This window comes from Brachionichthys hirsutus, chromosome 19 (assembly GCF_040956055.1).
Source record: "Brachionichthys hirsutus isolate HB-005 chromosome 19, CSIRO-AGI_Bhir_v1, whole genome shotgun sequence".
Classification (NCBI taxonomy): Eukaryota; Metazoa; Chordata; class Actinopteri; order Lophiiformes; family Brachionichthyidae; genus Brachionichthys; species Brachionichthys hirsutus.
This window is the reverse complement of record NC_090915.1, coordinates 4,423,144-4,442,124: the sequence shown is the minus strand read 5'-3', so window position 1 is coordinate 4,442,124 and position 18,981 is coordinate 4,423,144. Positions and strand designations below refer to the sequence as shown.

Here is an 18,981-nt window from a genome sequence, read left to right as displayed (position 1 = left end):
ATCTAATATGTATATGTTTTGATTAAAATGATTTTATAACATATTATAAATCACACTATCACATCTGTTTACAGTTTAAAACTACGGTATTACATTTTTTTCCAGGTTGTTACAAATCAGGTGGCGCAGTGGTTAGCGCTGTTGCCTCACAGCGAGAAGGTCACAGATTCAAACCCAGCCTTTTTGTCAGGCGTTTGCACGACGTCCTCCACGTGTCTATATATTCTACATAGGGGCTATTAAAGTCTTGTTATTTGGACAGAGCTGAGCCACTTTAACTCAGCTGAATTCTGAACTCGACTCGGGAGCGAAGCCCCAAATATTAAACGCGCCGCTGCTCATCGCCTCGGCTGCAGTTGATCGGCGAGCTTGTTTACTTCTGACTTTTGGGATTAATGCAGATTCCTTTATCCGTCAGGTAAACACTCAGCGAGGAGCTTATTCACGCCTCGCTCGCAAGCAGTGGCGTAATATATTCACCAGCATCTCTGCGAACGCCTCAAGAATAACCATTCCTGTTCCTTTGCTGTTTAGTCTTGAATCTTTGCTCAACACGTTTGAATGGCAACAAACAGACAGACGAAGCAGACGGAGGATGGACAAACAAACTCATCAACAGGAAACGCGTGATGCGTTAAAAAGTCACGTTCGAAACGACGCGGACTCTTTAAAACAATCTTTTATTTTCACTAAACATAAAGTCCAGCAGACTTTAGCCGTTCTCCAATCAGCTCACATCAGAGCGGCTGCGGGCCGTCACAAAGTCATGACGTCATCAGGATGTAATATGTTAAAGGTGACACACTTCCTGCCTCGGGATCAAGTGGACTCATCAGGACCCGTTGAAGAGCATGTTTGAAGCGGAATGTCTGAAACTGAATGTAAAAAAAAAGACGAAATAATATAACATCACAAACACGTGACATTAAATCTTTAAAGGTTGTTTTCCAGCTGAACACGCCGTCTGTGCTGAAATATGTTTCCTGCTGTTTTTCAGGGGAGGAGTTTTATGAGACGTCTCCCTACGAACCGATCCATTTCTCGGAAGAATTCCGACACGCGTCCATCATCTCAGGTGAGGCCGCCACGCGAATCCCGGCTGCTTGCTGCTCCGAGGCCGATGCGCTGAGGTGGAAACGCCAAGAATGCATAATCTGCTGCAGATTAACACCGAGACGCTCTGCCTGCTCGGCTGCCAGTGCATGACGGAATGCACGTCTTTGTCATCAGGTGTGTGTGTGCGTGTGTGCACGTGTGTGTGTGTGTGTGCCCGGTCTTTTCACGAGAATAATCTTCATTTAAAGGACAGCTGATACTCCCCGGGTATCAGCTGAGCTGGGTTTTCACATTGATCTCCAAAGAAACCTTGTCCCAGCAGGTCTACTTGCGCTTCAACCTCATCGGATGTTTGTCCTCGTAGGATATAAAACACGGTTTTGGATTTGCTTTGGATTCCTATCATCAGCGTTCACCAGAGAGTCTGGTGGGAATCCAGGGAAAGATGAAAACGGGACTCGGTGAGGTAGAAGTGGAGAAAGCTGTCCCACTGGAAAGAGACAGCGTGTTCCAAAAAACTGAACTGAGCGCGCCATCAGCGTCCCGAGAAGTTAATGAACACGCAATTCTGTAATTCTACAATTTTCATCTCAATATTAACAGACAAAACCAGAATTTAAAAGAGATTTTCCATGATTTTTCCGGCTTCCTTCCACTCAATCAATGATATTCCTGTAAGGCACACCCATTACCAATATTATCCCAAACCTATATCAAAATATCCATTTATCCCTTTGAAAAAAAACTGAACGTGCTTCTCATCAGTTGTCACGGAAACAGATTAGCTTCAAAGTGCTAACGTTAGTCTTGAAGGCTAATTACTTCAACCCGATCAGTAGAGGGAGAACTAAAGATGAGATCACTTCCCCTGGCTGACAGCCGCGTGTCATTTATCAGTCACGTTCCATTACACCTCAACATACAACACACACACACACACACACACACCCACACGCACACGCACACACACACACACACACACAAATGCATCTCTTACAACGGGAACGTAAACACACGTGCGTGCTGCAGAACACACTCCTCGTCTTCACTCCTGACTCAGTCAGCGGCCCCGGCGCTTCAAACGGACCTGTGTGTGTGTGTGTGTGTGTGTGTGTGTCTGTGTCGCACACACACCCTGACGAGTGCTTAAATGTCAGCAGCCCCCGAGCGATACATCGTCATTCACGCTTCCTGCGAGTGAGTGAGTGTGTGTGTGTGTGTGTGTGTGCTCAAACAGCTGTGAAATAGACTCGCGGCTCTGCAAATTGACTTCTGCTCTCTCGGATTAACGCGAGTACAAACATGGTCAAAGCAGCAACCAAAGCAACTTCAAAAGCACTTTCTTCCTCTCCCTTCCTCCTATCTTCCTCACTCACCAGCGGCGGTGCAGGCGGCGTGTAACATTTCAATTATTTACATCGTCCGGCCTATAATAAAAGCACATCGCTGCCCCGACCTCATACATGTGCGGCGGTGGCGGTGGCGGCGGCGGTGGATGTGTGTACCGTTCCCCCAGCAATCTGTGTTGTTTGTTTGTCTTTCCAAATCACCTGTCGACTGGAATCTGGAAAGCGTGATGTGAAGATTCACAGGCGGAGAGTCCGAAAAGCAGATAAAGAGGCGAGGAGAGCGACCGATAAGAGGAGAATACAGAAGTGTGCTAAATAGCAGTGGCGGAAGAAAAGAGCGGCGGAACATTAAAGTATGTTTCAGACGAGAGTGACGCGAATTGATTGGAGGGGGAAGGCGAGGCGTGACGGAGTGTTTGTGAATGTGTGTGAGAAGTTTAGAAAGAAGGGAACGTTTAAACTTTAAACTGCTCGCAATGGACCTTAAGAGATTTGTCGGCTGAGGCTGCAGCAACTCGGGTTTCGGAAAACACATTTAGGGCGCCGCGAGTGAAATGGTGTATAATCCAGGTGCGACGCAAGGCCCAGTGAGGCTGCGTTTAGTCTCTTAGTTATTAATGTCTTTTGGCTTTAATCCAATCAGGAGCTTCGTTAAATCAGCCTCCTCCAGCCGGTTTGGGAAGTTTATTCAGATTGTGCCTGGCTGCCAGGGCCGGCCGCTGCCGGCCGCGAACCAGTGACCTGGTGGCAGCAGGGGACCGGCTCTGCCTTTGATCCAGCATACAATGGCATCGTGATGCAGTGAAAGTCCTGCAGCATTGACTCAAGAGCCGGCTTTTTTTTTGGTTGGTCAGTTGTTCAATCACTTCAGCGATCAAACGTGTCAGTCAGAAACTACAACCGGCCGGTGTGCTGCGCAGAAACGAGAGAGGCGGCTTTTTCTTTCTTCTGAATCGCTGAAGAGCATAAAAGGGACCAGGATGAAAACGACGTGCAAACCGGAGCTGCAAACCACCTGCTCTCAGGTACAACGTTTGTGTCCTCCTCCTCCTCCATCAGAAACGCACAGCAGTGCGTTTAGATCTCTGCTGACACGAGCCGGAGACGTACAGTCCTCAAATAGACTCTGTTCTCAGAGTCATATTTCCATTAGTCACGGTCTCGCTGTTTAACCCGCTCAACCTGAGGCACCTTCTCTCATCTCTGAATCCTCTCTCTCTCTCTCTCTCTCTCTCTCACTCGTCTGTGAGTTTAATGGCTCACTCTACCTCGGCGCAGATAGAGGAAGCAAGCTGCATTTAAAAAAGGATATATATATATATACAAACATTATATGGAGAAAGAGAGAGAGAGAGAGAGAGAGAGGGTATCCAGGGCAGGAGTGCGGGCCAATTAGAGCGTTGCCTTAGGTCGTCCTGTTATCTTCCACACACACAACTTCCACAGGATCAACACATAAAGCCCTGCCCTGGGGTGTACGCTTTATTAAAAGACTCCTACATCTTCTCTCCATCACACACACACACACACACACACACACACACAAACGCAAAGAGATATCGTGTACACTGCCGAGACATGATCTAACAAGGTCAACAGCGGGACTGGAGGGATGAAGGATGAGGAGTTAGCAGGAAAAGAGGCTCGCTGTTAGCAGCTCTGAACAAAAAAAGGCTTTTACCACGTCGACCTCGAACGCATCGTTTCTGGGACTGAACTGCACAGACCTCAGAGATAACCCAGTCACACCTGAACAGGTCAAGCATAATTTAAAGTGTTCCAACAACCAGATTCTACCTGCTGCTACCAAATCAAATCCCGCCAGAGATCAATCCGTCGACTGCGACGGCTTCTGGAATGATCCATTGCTCAAAAGTCCTCGTTCCGACACTTTGAGGCAAACTTTAATGACGCTGCCTTTCCTCAGTCGCGATGAGTCGAGCCAGAGACATACAGTTTCATTTATTTTGCAGCGTCCAGATGGAAACTGAATGCTCCCGGGCGTTAACCTGTGGATCATTCCAGCGGTGGACGTCTACTTTATTTCCACACAATCAATAAAGCTGGAACGTGAGCGGCTCCTCCGCAGAGACCAAAACGTACTCATTTAATGGTTTCCTGCCCTAATGCAGTCATAAGACAAGTATATTTATTGGCAGGATATAAGTTTCCTGTCCGCTCCTGAACCCATCATCAAATGTTCTGCATAACAAAGCGCTTCGCAAACCTCAGTGGCGCCGGACGTGCTTCGTTTAGCTTTTCAGCACGGACGCAGTTAAACCCTCGACTGACTTCTAAGTTTGCAGAATGAGATAATGAGCCCGGCGTTGTTTTATCTTTGCTTTATCTGACCAGAATGAAGTTGAGTAGACATTGAAACAGTGAATAAATCCCGACGGGTACGCTGCAGCCGGCGTGCGTGGCGGTCCCGCATCGTCTCCATCAACAAGGCCTCACAATGCAAGCGTCAGCCATCCTTCACGCGGTGTCACTGAAAAAAGGCCGAGGAGAAGGCGACGGGAGTGTAGGCGGGTGGTACAAGAATAGAAACGTTGAATAACGAATCGCACGTAGGCTTCGTTTTCAAATATAAATACATAAATGAATAAAACACACACAGAACAGGTCAATCTTGATCTCACCCGCTGATAATTTTCTCACCACAGGCATTAACAAGTGTTTGTGCAGGCCACGATTTTAGAAGTGTGATTATTAAAACTTTCACACCTTCTATGGACACAAGTTGTAAAAATAATACTTTAACCCTTTATAACCAAACATATCATATTTAATACACTTGGCTTTTCTGGATTTTGAGACGTCTGCTTCAGAAGTTTCATGTTTTTTTTTCTCCTGGAAAAAGCTGATGGATACAAGGCAAAAGATGCATCTGTAGTTTCCATGAAAAAAAAATAATAATCCGGATTTAGCAAGAGTCAAATAAATTAGAGCACTTACATATAAATTTGTCTGAAGGTTTGTCAGAGTTTTTTGACCATTACTTCATGGTTTGGGCTTTATAGGGTTAAAAGGTTGGCTGAATCCATCTGAATTGGTTCAGTAATTCTGAATTCATTTTTAATGCTTAAAATTTCACATCATTATCACTTTGATAACGAATGGCCCCCCTGTGGAGGATAGTCGTTTCCACAGTGGGGACCAAAATGATGCTTCTCTCAGGGTAATCTGTGTGAAAACTTCAAGAAGCACACGATCGCTTCACCGGGAAAGAGCATCTGCCTATAATAAGAGTTCATATGTTGGACTGATGCATTTGGTTGGTACCCGAATCAATAATTGTGTAACATATTTTTCTATCTCATCTCTTTAAGAAATGCCAAAGCTAAATGCTCAGATGCTTTTTCGTCCTCTTTATTTTTTGTTCAGATTCTTCGTTGTCGAAGATGAGCCCCTGCTCTGAGGCGGGGAATCCCTGCAACCCGTGTCTGGACGCAGCCAAGGCTTGTAATCTCAATGAGACGTGCAAACGTCTGCGATCTGCTTACAACTCCGTCTGCAGCAAGGCCACGCCCCCGCAGCCCTCTCTGGCCAATCAGGAGCCATGCAGTCGGAAGCGGTGCCAGAAGGTGAGATAGTTTCATCTCTGATGGGCCTAAATAAAGTGATTCAGATACGACCACAGAGGAAGTTGTGTTGAAAGAAGACAAACTGTCTCCATCTATCAAAGACCAACGCTGATTAACCCTCGCTGTGCCTCAGGCCTTGCGTCAGTTCTTCGAGAGGGTCTCATGGGAGTTGAGCTACCCTCTGCTGTTCTGCTCGTGCCCAGATCAGGCGTGTGCCGAGCGCCGCCGCCGCACCATCGTCCCCTCCTGCTCCCACCAGGAGAGGCACAAGTCCAGCTGCCTGGAGCTGAGGCACACCTGTCGCTCTGACGCTCTCTGCAGGTGAGACATGTGGCCGTGGATTTAATTGGAAAGAGCACACTCTGGGGTTAAAAATGCACATTTGATTGGTAAACGACCGACTCTAAAGGTCAAAGGAGCGTGAAGAGGGGGGAAGCGAATGAGCTCCATCAGTGTCTGCCGGCGAGGTGCCCTTGAGAAAGAAGCAGCTTGTGTGTGATTGGCTGACTTTCAGCAGATAAGCTTGTGTTAAATGCAGCGATGGAGGCAGGAAGGAAGGTTTCTGAGCGGGCAGAGGGAGTTCAAACGGGTGTTACCGCGGATGCAGAGAGGCTCCAGAGGGAAGAGGGATGCGTGAAATGGAGAATTAACACCCACGGAAACACAAGAATAAAATCAGAGTGAATTTATTTATCTGTATGTGGAGGTTATTTGCATATTGAAATGATGGAAGGTGTTTAGAACACCGGTTGGTGAACAGTTGTTTTCTAGTGCTGCAGACTGTGGCATCTTAAACAGATTATTATTCTCCTGCCTTCTACCGACCGGTTGGTTCCATACGAGCGAGGCATAGATCGACTCCGACATCATCACATTTTCATCCACGAGAACCGATTATTGATCATTTAGAGACTCCACCCTCATGGACATTAGATGACCTAGAGTGATGCCTCAGAATTTGTACTGTTTGGATGAACCTGGACTGTGTGGGGCCTTTAGGTGAGGAAGGACACAGAACATTCATTAACATTAGATCCTGTCAGCTTGTCGGAGATTTTATTTTATTATTTAGAGTCGTTGTTCAGATAATGTTCGCCTTTCCTGATACAACCTTCCAAAATGTTTTGTGAAAATTGGTTTATTAGAAGTTTTTTTAATGTCATCTCTTAAATTAATTAATAAATGCAACATGTTCTGAAAATTAAGAACTATCTGGATCCGGATTTACACCAGAATTTATTGGATTTTGAATTTAAAATAAATCTGTTCATAAATGAATGGGAACAGATAAAAAAAACAAAATTGTGAAGATAAATGAACTAAATGAACTTCGACTAAGTTTCCTTTGACCCGTCGTATGAATTTAATTGAAATGTCTGATGAAACACTTACAGGGGGACACAAAGAGGACATTTAACAGGAAGAAATGTTTGTATTTTATTTTCTGGTTTCTGTCATCGTGCAGCCTCGGCCTCAGGGCTAAGGCTAACTATACCGCACTCACATGGCCTTTATATAAAACGGAGCTTTGTCAGTCTCTAAGTGGAGGACGATCTGTACCAATGGGCTGGTTTCTCTTGGAGACAAAGATTAATAGCCAACGTGCTGTGAGTGTGTGTGTGTGTGTGTGTGTGGGTGCCGGGGTTAAAAAAACTTCTGCATGAATTTCTGTCCGAGTGTATTAAAGTTGCCTTTAGTGATAACCCTGCAGGTCATCTGCACAGCGTTGATGATAAGAGACGTTTAATTACAGACAAAATGAGCTCAAAGGGAAATTCTAGTTTCATAAAGCTCTAGCCTTTCTTTCCTGTCAATGGTGAGCAGTTTATTATTTAAAATAAAGATTGGGATCAGACCCATACAGGACATGTCTTCTCTTGACAAAAACAAAAACAAATGGAAAATGAACTGAATTTACACCATAATAATAATAATAATAAAATATCTCCCTCTGATCCACACGAGCTGGGATTTGCGTGTTGGGATTTTGCGGGCTCTGCAGTGCTAACCACCAGGTGTGTCCTTGCTTTCTGCTTTGGACAGGTCTATCTCCATCTAGAAGCGATACTTATACGCACTTTGTTTATTCCCGTAATGTTGGATTTCATGTCCTTCGTGCTGCTCCGACACGCCGGGAGGTAAACCTGAGAACACGGACACATGTAAACCTTCCCTGCTTTATGAAGCCGCTTCGGGGCTGCAGACGACACACACACTGGGAGGAGACGGAGTGAAGGGGAGGGGGGGCCTCGATGAGGCTCAGCTCCTCCAAGGTGAATCCTCTCTGGGGCTTAGCTGCATCGCTCTGATATTATTTACCGCCTGTAGATGCACCAGTCAGCGTTTCCAGGTATTATGCATCCTCCACAAGCCTGAGACTTTTACCAAAGGAGGCTTTCAGCTGCGTTTGGTCTGGATTGGCCGGATTTTATTCACCTCTTGTTTCAGCTGAAGAATGATCGAGGCTCATACGACACACCCCAATCCACAATAAATAGCATCCCTCCTCGAGAAGAGCGCAGGTCAGACGGGCATCCAGAAACAGAAAATGAAAGCAAAATGAAGACGAGCTGCTCATGATTTGTCAGAATGTAATTTAAATAACAACACAAGGCTTATCTGCGGGGCTTTGCATTTTTGAATGACAGATTTTTTTACATATTCCGAGCGGCCGGCACCGATAATAACGAAGAAACAAGCCGCTGTTCATTAAGCTGCTGTCCTCCAGCTCATCCAACGCCGTCTCTGTTTAGTGGAGAGTCCGTGATTGCAAGTTTGATTTTTCTAGTTTCACATATAAACGTGGTTAAATGTCGCAGAAGATCCAAATCAAGACTGAAGCCGTGTTGGTTCTGTGTGGCAGGCCGTGGCGGTCCTTTCTGGTCAGTAATGTTTTTTTGGATTTCAAGAAAACATCTGTTCTCCCTCCTTTTCTTCTGTTGTCATGGATACCTGGGACATTGCGTGCCCATGCTTTTTTTGTTGTAATTCTTTTTTACTGCTTTCTGTCATTTGTAAGGAACAATATTCTGCTTTAATATGCGAGATGTTTCTCTCGGGATTTTTGGCTGTATTTGTGAATATTCTTTGTGAAAGCGAAGGGTAAGGATGGCAGTGAGAATAAAAATCAAATAAATAAATACATTTTCTTTCAGTTATTTTATATGGGAAAAATGTATTTGACATACGAGCGATTTGAGTTACAAGCTCAGTCCAGGAAAGAATTCTACTCGTATGTCAAGGTATTCCTGTATTAAATGTGCATTACCATTAAGCTAATGATATCGTTCACCTCTTCCTGTTTGAAAGAAGCTTGTTGAGGACCCTTTAAGATCAAGATTAAGATTTAAAAAAAAGAAAGAAATTATTTAAAATGCAGTATTTGCATCGCAGTATTTGCAAACAATTTCCTCTGGAATAAAAAAAGTAATTTAAGTCCTAAAGCGCCTTTTAAAAGACAAGTGAACCACATGACATCCTGTTCAGATGTAAGTAAGATGCTGTTCTGAGGCTTATTAAACATGTCAGCAGGATTTTAAATGAGGTTTCATCTGGAGCAGAACCTGCATGCCCCCACCGCCAAAACACACACACACGCGCGTGCGCGTGTGTGTGTGTGTGTTTTGCGCGCAGCAGCAGCTTTGATAAATCAATTTTCTAAAAGCACGACTACACACAGTGAAACAGTTCATCCGCCCACCTCATGCCTCACACACAACAGGTGACTGCTTCACCTGAACGTCTCACGCGGCGCGCGGCTCATGCCGATCGCCTGTATAACGGTTTCGTTATTACAGTCCAACGGTGAACCTCCTGCTGGTTTCCTTGTGTCCCGACAGCCTCGGAGTGGGATCGTCTCCCACCGAGGACGCGGCTCGACAGGAGGAGGGGAGGTTCTGCTGGACGGGAAGAGAATTCAAATGTGGAACATGAGAAACCTTGCAAAGCTTTTAAAGGGGGAACGCAAGACTTCATGAGAATATCTGCTCAGCGTTGATCTAAAACACAACCGGAGCTAATCCTGTGTGCGATGCATTGAATTGGGATGGACGCGGGGACACGTGTTGACAGGTAGAGGCGTCAACAGGTGCACCAGTAATGCGTTTATAATGGCCGTGTAGCACAACATTTTAAATGATTGCAGTTTTTTTACCCAGATTTTTACCCGGGGCGGTGGAAACATTTGGGATTCAAGTGAACTCACCCTTTACGACCTCACGCGGCAGCCCTTCTTTACCTCTAATAGACTTGTTGAATGTATACACACCCTCTCCCGCCCATCAAACTCAGAATGCATCCACTAACGATGGCGGTATATATGCAAACACACGCGCTCGTGCATCGGTGCGTGGCGAGCTTAACTGCTTCTGCAAAGGCGGCAGAACGGTGTTTTAAGGCGGCGAAGCCAATCTAGCGACTGCGTCGCTCCATTACACGGCCAGTGAGGTGAGGTGGCGGGAAGGATGGAAATAGCTGCCTCTCTTCCCAAGGTCGCAGAGGACGCCACCAACCCCCTGCGACAGGCAATCTCACCCGCGTGTATGCGGATGGTTTGCAGGGGGGAGCTTGGGATGACGGCAAAGAGGGATGCTATAGCCCTCAGGAGATGGATCAGATAGGAGCTAGAGGTGTGACCGAAGGCAGTCTGTTCTGCCTGCTGATGGAGGATGACAAATCAGAAGCAAACGTGCAAATATGGAAACGAGCAGTCCCACTCAGGGACTGTTAATTAAAGGGAACATCAAGACAAAACAAAGCAGCTAATCACCAGACACAGACGGACGCGAGCGCACACACACTCCGACATAATGAAGGGAGACGAGAAGCCGAGGTTAAACACATCTCAACAAATGTCTCCCGCAGCAAAGTCATTTTTCAGCGCATTTACAGCGTAATGATGCTATAAATCAGAGAGGAGGCGCACGCTGATGTTCACGTTGAGAGCAAACAGAACGTTTCAGCGATCGCACGACATAATAATGAGATCTAAACACCGGAGACATTTTAATCTCCTCCAACCAATCAGAGGCGGACGCTCGCACACTGGCTTCATGTGGTCTCAGACAAAGATTGAGCTTCACACTCTGCAACACTCGTAATAGGTTCAACGATGATCTAAACTTCAACACAACCAGAATTATCAGAGTCTATTTGGATTCATTTATAGCTTAAATTAAAATTATATCTTATATATGCCTCAACCTCAAATAAATATTTTTTTAGCAGAACAGATAGGATTCATTTATTTTTTTCAAAAATTTTTCAAGAGATGACTGCTTGGATGGATTTTTGTGAATGTGTTTTTGCTTGTCGGTGCAGACGTGACATCGGTATCAAATGCGTGCTTGATCTGTAACTCCATGACTGACAGGTCAGGGTCACAAAGAAAACGCGTATCAATGAACAGCAGCCGTTAAGGAGACGAAGATGAGCTTTGGACATGTGTTGACATTGGATCCAATTGCGTGTGTTCGTTCCAGCTGGCTGTGTGTGTGTGTGTGTGTGTGTGTGTGTGTGTGTGTGCGCGCTGTCCAACAGTAATGAGGCCATTGGGAATCACTCATCCTCGGTGTAATTTCATTTAATATTCCTCACCTTCTCCTGAAGGCAGCGTTAATTGAGAGCATCACATGAGACGTCATTGCTGATCCGTTTCTCACACATGGAAATGTCATCATAGCGAGAGGCTTGTGTGCGAGAGGAGGTTAAATCGAGAGACTCGAACATGGAGGCATGGTCATTTAGGATTCCCACGACATGACTCCTGTCCTCATGCGTCGACTCTTCATCCATCTAAGTCGCTGGGACGAGGATGAAGGTGTCAGACACACACACACACACACACACACACACAGTGACCTCTGTGTTAAAGTAAAATGTGCAGCACTCTCCGAACTGTCAAACGATATCATTCGTTGCAGCCGACAGGAAGACAAACACTTTTACATGTGTGGCTACATAGGCACGCTCTCTCTCTCTGTCTGTCTAGCGCTCTCTCTCTCGCTAACCCCCCCCCCCATACAACAGGAGGACATCCATCTTTAAACCTTTTCATGGGTCTGATAGAGCCTCAGAAAATGTTTATAAATAATACACCAAACATAAATATTACTTTCTGAACAGTTGTCAATTACAAGAAACTTGGATGACATCATCAGGACCCAGAAATGTGGTATCTTTTTTATATATAGACGGAGTGGAGCAGCAGCAGCAGCACGACACAGACTCTTCTCCACTCTGCTTCTGTTCACACGGAATAAATGACTGATCCAGTGAATGACTTTGAACATCAGAGGAGATGTGACGAATAACAGCGTGATGCTAAACATCGAGGTCCAGCAGTAAACAACAACACTTAGCATCCCTGTAATATAGCAGTTGAATATTTCTACTGCTTGGAGTGTGAGGAGATCCTGGACTTCCATTTCTAAAAATATCTACAATTTGGATGCGATCCAGTTTCATCTGTAAAATGAGTGAGAAACAAATAAAGCATTATATGACAGCGCTGCAACAGCTTGAAACATAAAAAAAACCTGATTAAGTTTTTTATTTTTATTAAAATGACAAGTATGTCTGAGGAAATGGGGGAAGCCTGGCTTCTCTTCGCTTCTAGGAGGAAACACCACCAGACATCATTTTTCTGTCAGTAATCAGACCTGAATGCAACACGAGGGGTATGAGAATGAGAGAACTGAAGCAGCAGAGGAGGAAGGACGGAGGACATGAAACTAGGACAGGCAGCAGATTAAGCTCAGTGGCTATACAGTCATTGCCTGTGACAGTTCCCCGTACATTAACATATGCATGATGTGCTGCATACTGCAGGACATGCGTGCTGCAAAATGCAGAGATAATCACCCAAACCGAGCCGAGGAATCAGACTTTTCCTTCCGTGAGGATCTTCAGCTTCCTGTGCATCTGTTTGGGTTTAGACAGGTAGTGAAGGAGAAGAACCAAACGGCATATAGAGGCTCTTTTTCAGGATGACAAACGGTAGAGAAACAATTTAACGATATTCGTGAAAATTATTATTTCATAGGGCACAATCTAGCCAAGATTTGCCAATTTATCTGCCTTCTCGACTCGTATGTTACCGAGACAACGGCGCTCGGGGTGAAGCTGATACGGAGAACCCGTTAGACTTTGGTGCAGGTACTTTAGTCTTCGTGAGATGGAGTGTACAAGGGAAAAATGAAATCATGCATGTTTCTGTTTGTAATGCTGATGGATTTGTTGTTGTGTTTCTGCAGGTCTCGGCTGGCAGATTTTCACATGAACTGCCAGGTGACGCCTCACACCGCCACCAGCTGCCCCCACGACAACTACCACGGCTGCCTCATGTCCTACGTTGGCCTCATCGGTGAATCTAATGTCTTGCTTTTTTTATGCATCTTCATGTCGCAAGAATCACCTTAAATAGATTTCTGAGTCGGACCTCTATACCTTACCTTCCTATTTTAGTGTGTTTGTAAATTTAACATATCTTAGAGAGAGAGAGAGATAATTATAGACGAAATCTGGCTTTTTCGTATCCCTGTTGAAAACACGCCTTTACTGATGTGAGCAAAGAGTTTTGTCTCTTTTCATGGCTTTGCCAAAAAGCGTCCGGAGCATTATTTATTGGCTTTGCATTACCGTATTCATTTTGATTAAAGCAAATGTTCTACATTTATCTATAAATGACTAAAATGGTATCTTGTAACTTTTTTCAAACAAATTCAACGTATAAAATCAATGAAAAGGAAAGTCTGCAGAATCCTGAAGCATTTAAACATCACATATTTGCCGATTGATCACAAAGATCTATATAGAAACATCACAAAAACAAATCATGTGAAAAAAAGGGTGTGCCACAGGGAGGTAGTTTAGGGTCTTTACGTTCTGCATTATTATTTATAGCTTAACTAGCTTAGCACTAATAGGAGCAGCCCATGTGGCACTAGAAGGAGCAAAGTGTTATTCCCTAAGCAGAAGGCGTGACTCACTCCTTCATCTGGTGATTCAATCCCCAATTTGGGAAAATCCTCTTTACCTTTCTTTCCAGATAATCTCCATACTAATTCTCTTTCCTTCCGACATTAACTTCCTCCCACTTCCTCTCTCAGGCTCGGATGTAACGCCCAACTACAGCGACAGCAGTCCGTCCAACATCACCATCAGCCTGTGGTGTACCTGCAGGGGGAGTGGCAACCAGGACTCGGAGTGTGACACGTTCCACCGAGACTTCACGCACAACACCTGCCTCAGTGAGTCCGCAGTGTTATTTTTTAACCTGAAGGAATGGAAAGTGAATGACAAGCTGGGAATGGGAGGAATCAGAAAGATTCCATACATGGAAGGATGATGAGGGACAGATTCAATTAATCAACTAAACACTGGTTTGTGGATTATTTATTATCCTTGGCATGAGGAAGGGAACGTAGGAATGGGCTCCATCCATCATTTTGTTCTGGGAGATGACTCAAATATATTTCAACCCAACTTTAGCAAGTAAGTAAAGTAAAAGTAAGAAAAAACAGGACAAAGAGGAATGTATTTTCAAAATAAAAGAGGAACCAAACTAAGACCACGAGGAATAGAGCAAGTCAGATTGATTAGCTAATAAGCTAATGGTCTGTACTGGAATCGTTTTTTTTATTTCTCATGAGCGACACCGCTTCTGGTCACGGTTTACATTTTATTAACCCTCTCGTGCTATTGAAACACCAGGGGGTTAAAGAGAAGCTGCCCCCATTTCATGTGAGGGACTCATTCATCAATCATTCAAACACATCCGACCGATCAAAGCAGACGAAGCGCAGACCTGCCAAGAATGTCTGACGACTCCATGGACTGACTTGTGTAGAGAGTGTTGACGTGAAAACGGTCGTTTCCATTGTGGTTATTAATGGTGCAAATGGACTGAATGTGTCGACCCATATTCAGGAAGGAAGCCCGACATGACATCACCTGATTTACTTTCATGGGTTGGTTCGAGGTGTGAGAGTTTCTTTTTTTTTTGTCCTTGATTTCCAGGGTCTTACGTCTAGATTTTATACGCAGCCATACAGTTAATGAAGTCCCAGTATGTTTAACGCAAAGGTCGAATGAACCTCCAAGACTGCGCTCGTCCGAAGGAAGACGTTTTCAGCAGCACAGAATGCTGCTCAGTGAGCGTGGACGGACGGATGGATCGTTTCATTTGAATATTTTATACTTGTGATCTGTTCCTGAAGTGATAGACAGGAGAGGTTTTCAGATTTTTGTCAAAAGCATTTTTGTTTTTTTCAAGTTAAGCTGATTTCAACCTTGTCTCTGTATAAATCCTATTTTTTTAATTAATTACCCACTGATTGAACTAACAGACACTTCAGACATACTTTACATTCCTCTTGGCTCCCTCTTATTCGTAACCTCCAGATTTCCAGTGCACGTCCGAGTGCAGTAAAAAGACACCTTTTTTTTTTTTTTTACTGACATGTGAAGGAAAATGTAAAAAAACAAAACACACAAAGCACAAATCCAGTAGAGAAGAAAAACATCTCCAGGGTAGAACCTCCAACTTTTATTGGGAATGCAAGTAGCAACAGTAAATATAAAGACGGGTGTTAAAATGTCAAGTGAGCAATTATTGTGTTGTCACCGCCTAATTTGGGTAATAGCAGTTGGAAAGTAGGGTCCAATAATTACGCTCTCTCCTCCACGTATCTGGTGTTTTATTTGCTCGATCTTTATCTCCGTCGCAGAAAACGCCATCCAGTCGTTTGGTTACGGCTCAAAGGGAGGAACTCTGCTCGTAACCGAGACACCAGCCACCCTCCTGCCCCCCGCCCGGACGCCAGTTGTCTCCAAACCTGCCCCGTCTCTGCAGGGCAATGCCGTCAAGCCTATGGACAGCGCTTGCATGTTTTCAACTTGTGCTAACCTGCAGGTGAGATTTATTTATTTTTTTTACATGAAGTGCAACATCTGAAAGAAACCTCATCTCAACATGATTATGTTTTATGGTACATCTTTACAAAAAAATAATGAAACCAAGAATTGTTTTTGAAGTGACGGACATTCAAAAGTGATTTCTCTCAATGTATTTTCAATCTATTTCTTTGGTTAAAATAAGCAAACTAAATCAGCTGAATGTCACATCGGTTCCTGCTGACACCTGAAAACATCTGCAGCACCTCAGATGTTAAAGACATCGATGAACCCAAAACTTTATAGGAAACTGAATAAATGTGCATGTGAGTTCAGTTTTAGATGTAAAGTACCAACCGATGTTATGTGATTGGATGAGAAGATATTTGTGCCAGATAGTCCCTGTCTCTCCTCTGGACGTGTCCAAACCATCAAAGTCTGTCCTCTCTGACCTTATCTCCAAAACGTCGAACCTTCACTGTCCCTCTTATTGTCTCATTTCTAATCCTATCCATCCTGGTCTCTCCCAAGGAGAACCTCAGCATCCTCATCTCCTCCACTTCTAGCTCCGCCTCCTGTCTTTTCCTCAAAGGAAGTGTCTTTATGCTATTGCATGAAAAAATGCATGCAAAATGACAGCATTAAACGACTGCTGACAGACGAATGAATCACGAATGAATTGGATGAATCACCTCATTGGTCGACCGTATTTGTGTCAGATAAGTTATTTTTGGCGCATACATTATGCACAGCCAGATTAAATGACAGAAAAGGCCTTGGTTGCAGCCGATCACACAGATACTCAGTCCGTCTCCACGGGAACGTCAAGCTGCTCCTGTAGACGGTAAAGAGAAAGCCCTTCTGCCCTCCTGACTGCAGCCATTCATGGCTTCATCATGATAACTGACCAAAGCACCGGCTAATGCTAAAGCTGAGAGGTGTGCAGTCAAGGGTGTAGACTAAAGTGAGATGTCCCTCAGCTCATATCTTCCTGTCACGTGCTCCACTGTCCATATGTCCCGTTAGCTCAATGCCGCGCCGGCTAATGCTCCCATGCCTCGGGATTTGTGGCGTTTCCCTGCAGACATCCTCGTGGCGCATCGCCGGCATCTGGTGCCGCTCACTGAGCACACGGCAGGGCTTTGGCTGGCTCTCTTTCAGCCAACAGAGACCGATTCAGATGTTGCTAAGACATGTGGGGCAGATTCTTTTGTAGGACATCGGAACTTTCTATCTATCCTGATAAAGCAAAGATAGAAAGTGGTGGATTGATCCCCTCTGGGTTGAGGGTGAGCATGGAAGGACTTCAAAGTCCTCATTGACTTTATTGGTTTTGTTCACAAGTGGCCAGAAAATGGAGGTGATGTGCATGTGATGCTTTCTAGATTTCCTGCAGAGGATGTCACGATTCCACCGGTTGTCCGCTGGTTTGTTGGCAGGATAACACAAAACATGCCGGATGGATAGAAAGACAGGTCAGAAAATATGAAACCACTAACTGAATGGATTTTCCAGTCAACGTTGGAATCGTGAGATTTGGAATCGGATAATCTCTGAAAAAGCGTCTTCCGAATACCTGGAACATTGGTTTGCGTATTTCCAGTGAAGGTTTAGAGGTTTCACGGCAGCAGAGATGAAGTTACATCTGACAGTAAAACAGATGGTGACAAAGATACGGCGTCCCTCTGGATGCTGCTCTGAATCTCTTTTCTGAATTGTATCATTTTTCCCCACAGTGCCCGAATGCGGCTCTCATTTCTGTGCCGAGCAGTCGGTTTATGGGAAACGGATCTGCCGAGGCGTTCGGTGTCACGAGAGGTTACTGCAGTAATAGTCGATATGATAATGACCCATCTGCACGCAGCAGGGATCACGCGGACATCCGGGGATTCATATTTCAGTCGGAATGCCTTCCCGCCGTGAAAAGAGTTTTCTTCCTCCTCGTCCGGTGACGGGATCTGATTGGCTCTCCCACCCCAGGTACCGAGAGGAGATATGCAAATGACGCGCTGACAAAGAGGCCGACAGCGGGCGGAAATAAATTACGTGTGCGTGTGCGTGTCTTTGAACGCTCTTGGAAGCGCGTAGCACCAGAGTCAGAGTTGAAGCTATTTTCCATCCGTCCTTCCTGTTTAGCAGGTAATTAGCATCAACGGTGATGAAAGCATGGTGGAGAAACGAGTGGAGTGAGTCGAGGGCTTCACTGCAGCAGGGGCGCCACCCTTCACTGGAGGGTTCTATGCAGTCCACACGTGAAAACCAGTCCTCGCCATTGGCTGATTGGTGCTGATGAGCGAGGCAGGACGATGAGGAGCAGTAAATGTTGGCTTCTTGTTTTACAGGATGGAGGCCAAAAGTGTGTCCCGTCTGATGAGTTTGAGTGTGAGGAGGTGAGGAGCTTCGGTTGTGTGTGTCCTGACACACACACACACACATACACACACACACACACACTGGACCAGGGTAAATATCATCACGTGTCTTTTACATTGACGATGTGACTTTCCTCCCCTTCCTCCCCTTCCCTCTCCTCCTCCTCCTCCTCCAGGCTCTGCTGGCTCAGGGGTCGATTGACTCTCAGGACTCCGCCGGTCCTAAAAGCAGCAGCCGGCAGCCAGCGCCACTCCTCTACCACATCTGTGCGTGTCTCTCCATCTTGCTAAGCTTTCTAATCTTCATCTCGTAAAAAATATGACTCACAGCTGGAAGCAAAAGCGTTCAACGTCCATCACTTGTCAGCTTTATTGGTAAAAATCTAATGTTGATCAGCTCTTATTTACCAAATCAATTTAAATAGATCAATGCAACACATTCTCCTTTTACTGATGTCCCAAGAAAGGACAACGATCACGGTCCCGGATCATTCTCGAGGCCAATAGAGTAACATTGTGATCTGTTTAAACTGTTGTGGTGTGATTAAGCTATTAACAGCTGATCGATAGTAGACTTTATAAGAATACATATATATATATAATGGTGTTAAATACTTTTGCTTCCAACTGTACATTCTGCAAACACAAACACAAACGCTCCTTAAGACCCGGAGAACGGAAAATGTCAACTAATGGACATCCAAACATCGATGAGGACTGTTG

The 18,981-nt window shown here is 45.0% G+C and overlaps 1 protein-coding gene across 1 annotated transcript in view; it reads left to right on the top strand.

Annotated features, from left to right (window-relative positions):
* Nucleotides 1–18,572, top strand: part of gfra2b (GDNF family receptor alpha 2b) — a 28,277-nt gene extending 9,705 nt beyond the window's left edge. Inside the window, exons 3-10 of the mRNA XM_068752847.1 lie at nt 998–1,075; nt 5,793–5,992; nt 6,126–6,313; nt 13,246–13,355; nt 14,101–14,241; nt 15,721–15,905; nt 18,229–18,276; nt 18,435–18,572. Of these exons, the coding sequence (XP_068608948.1) occupies nt 998–1,075; nt 5,793–5,992; nt 6,126–6,313; nt 13,246–13,355; nt 14,101–14,241; nt 15,721–15,905; nt 18,229–18,276; nt 18,435–18,572 (1,088 nt within the window). The remainder of the gene's footprint in view (nt 1–997; nt 1,076–5,792; nt 5,993–6,125; nt 6,314–13,245; nt 13,356–14,100; nt 14,242–15,720; nt 15,906–18,228; nt 18,277–18,434) is intronic.
* Nucleotides 18,573–18,981: the final 409 nt, after the last annotated feature.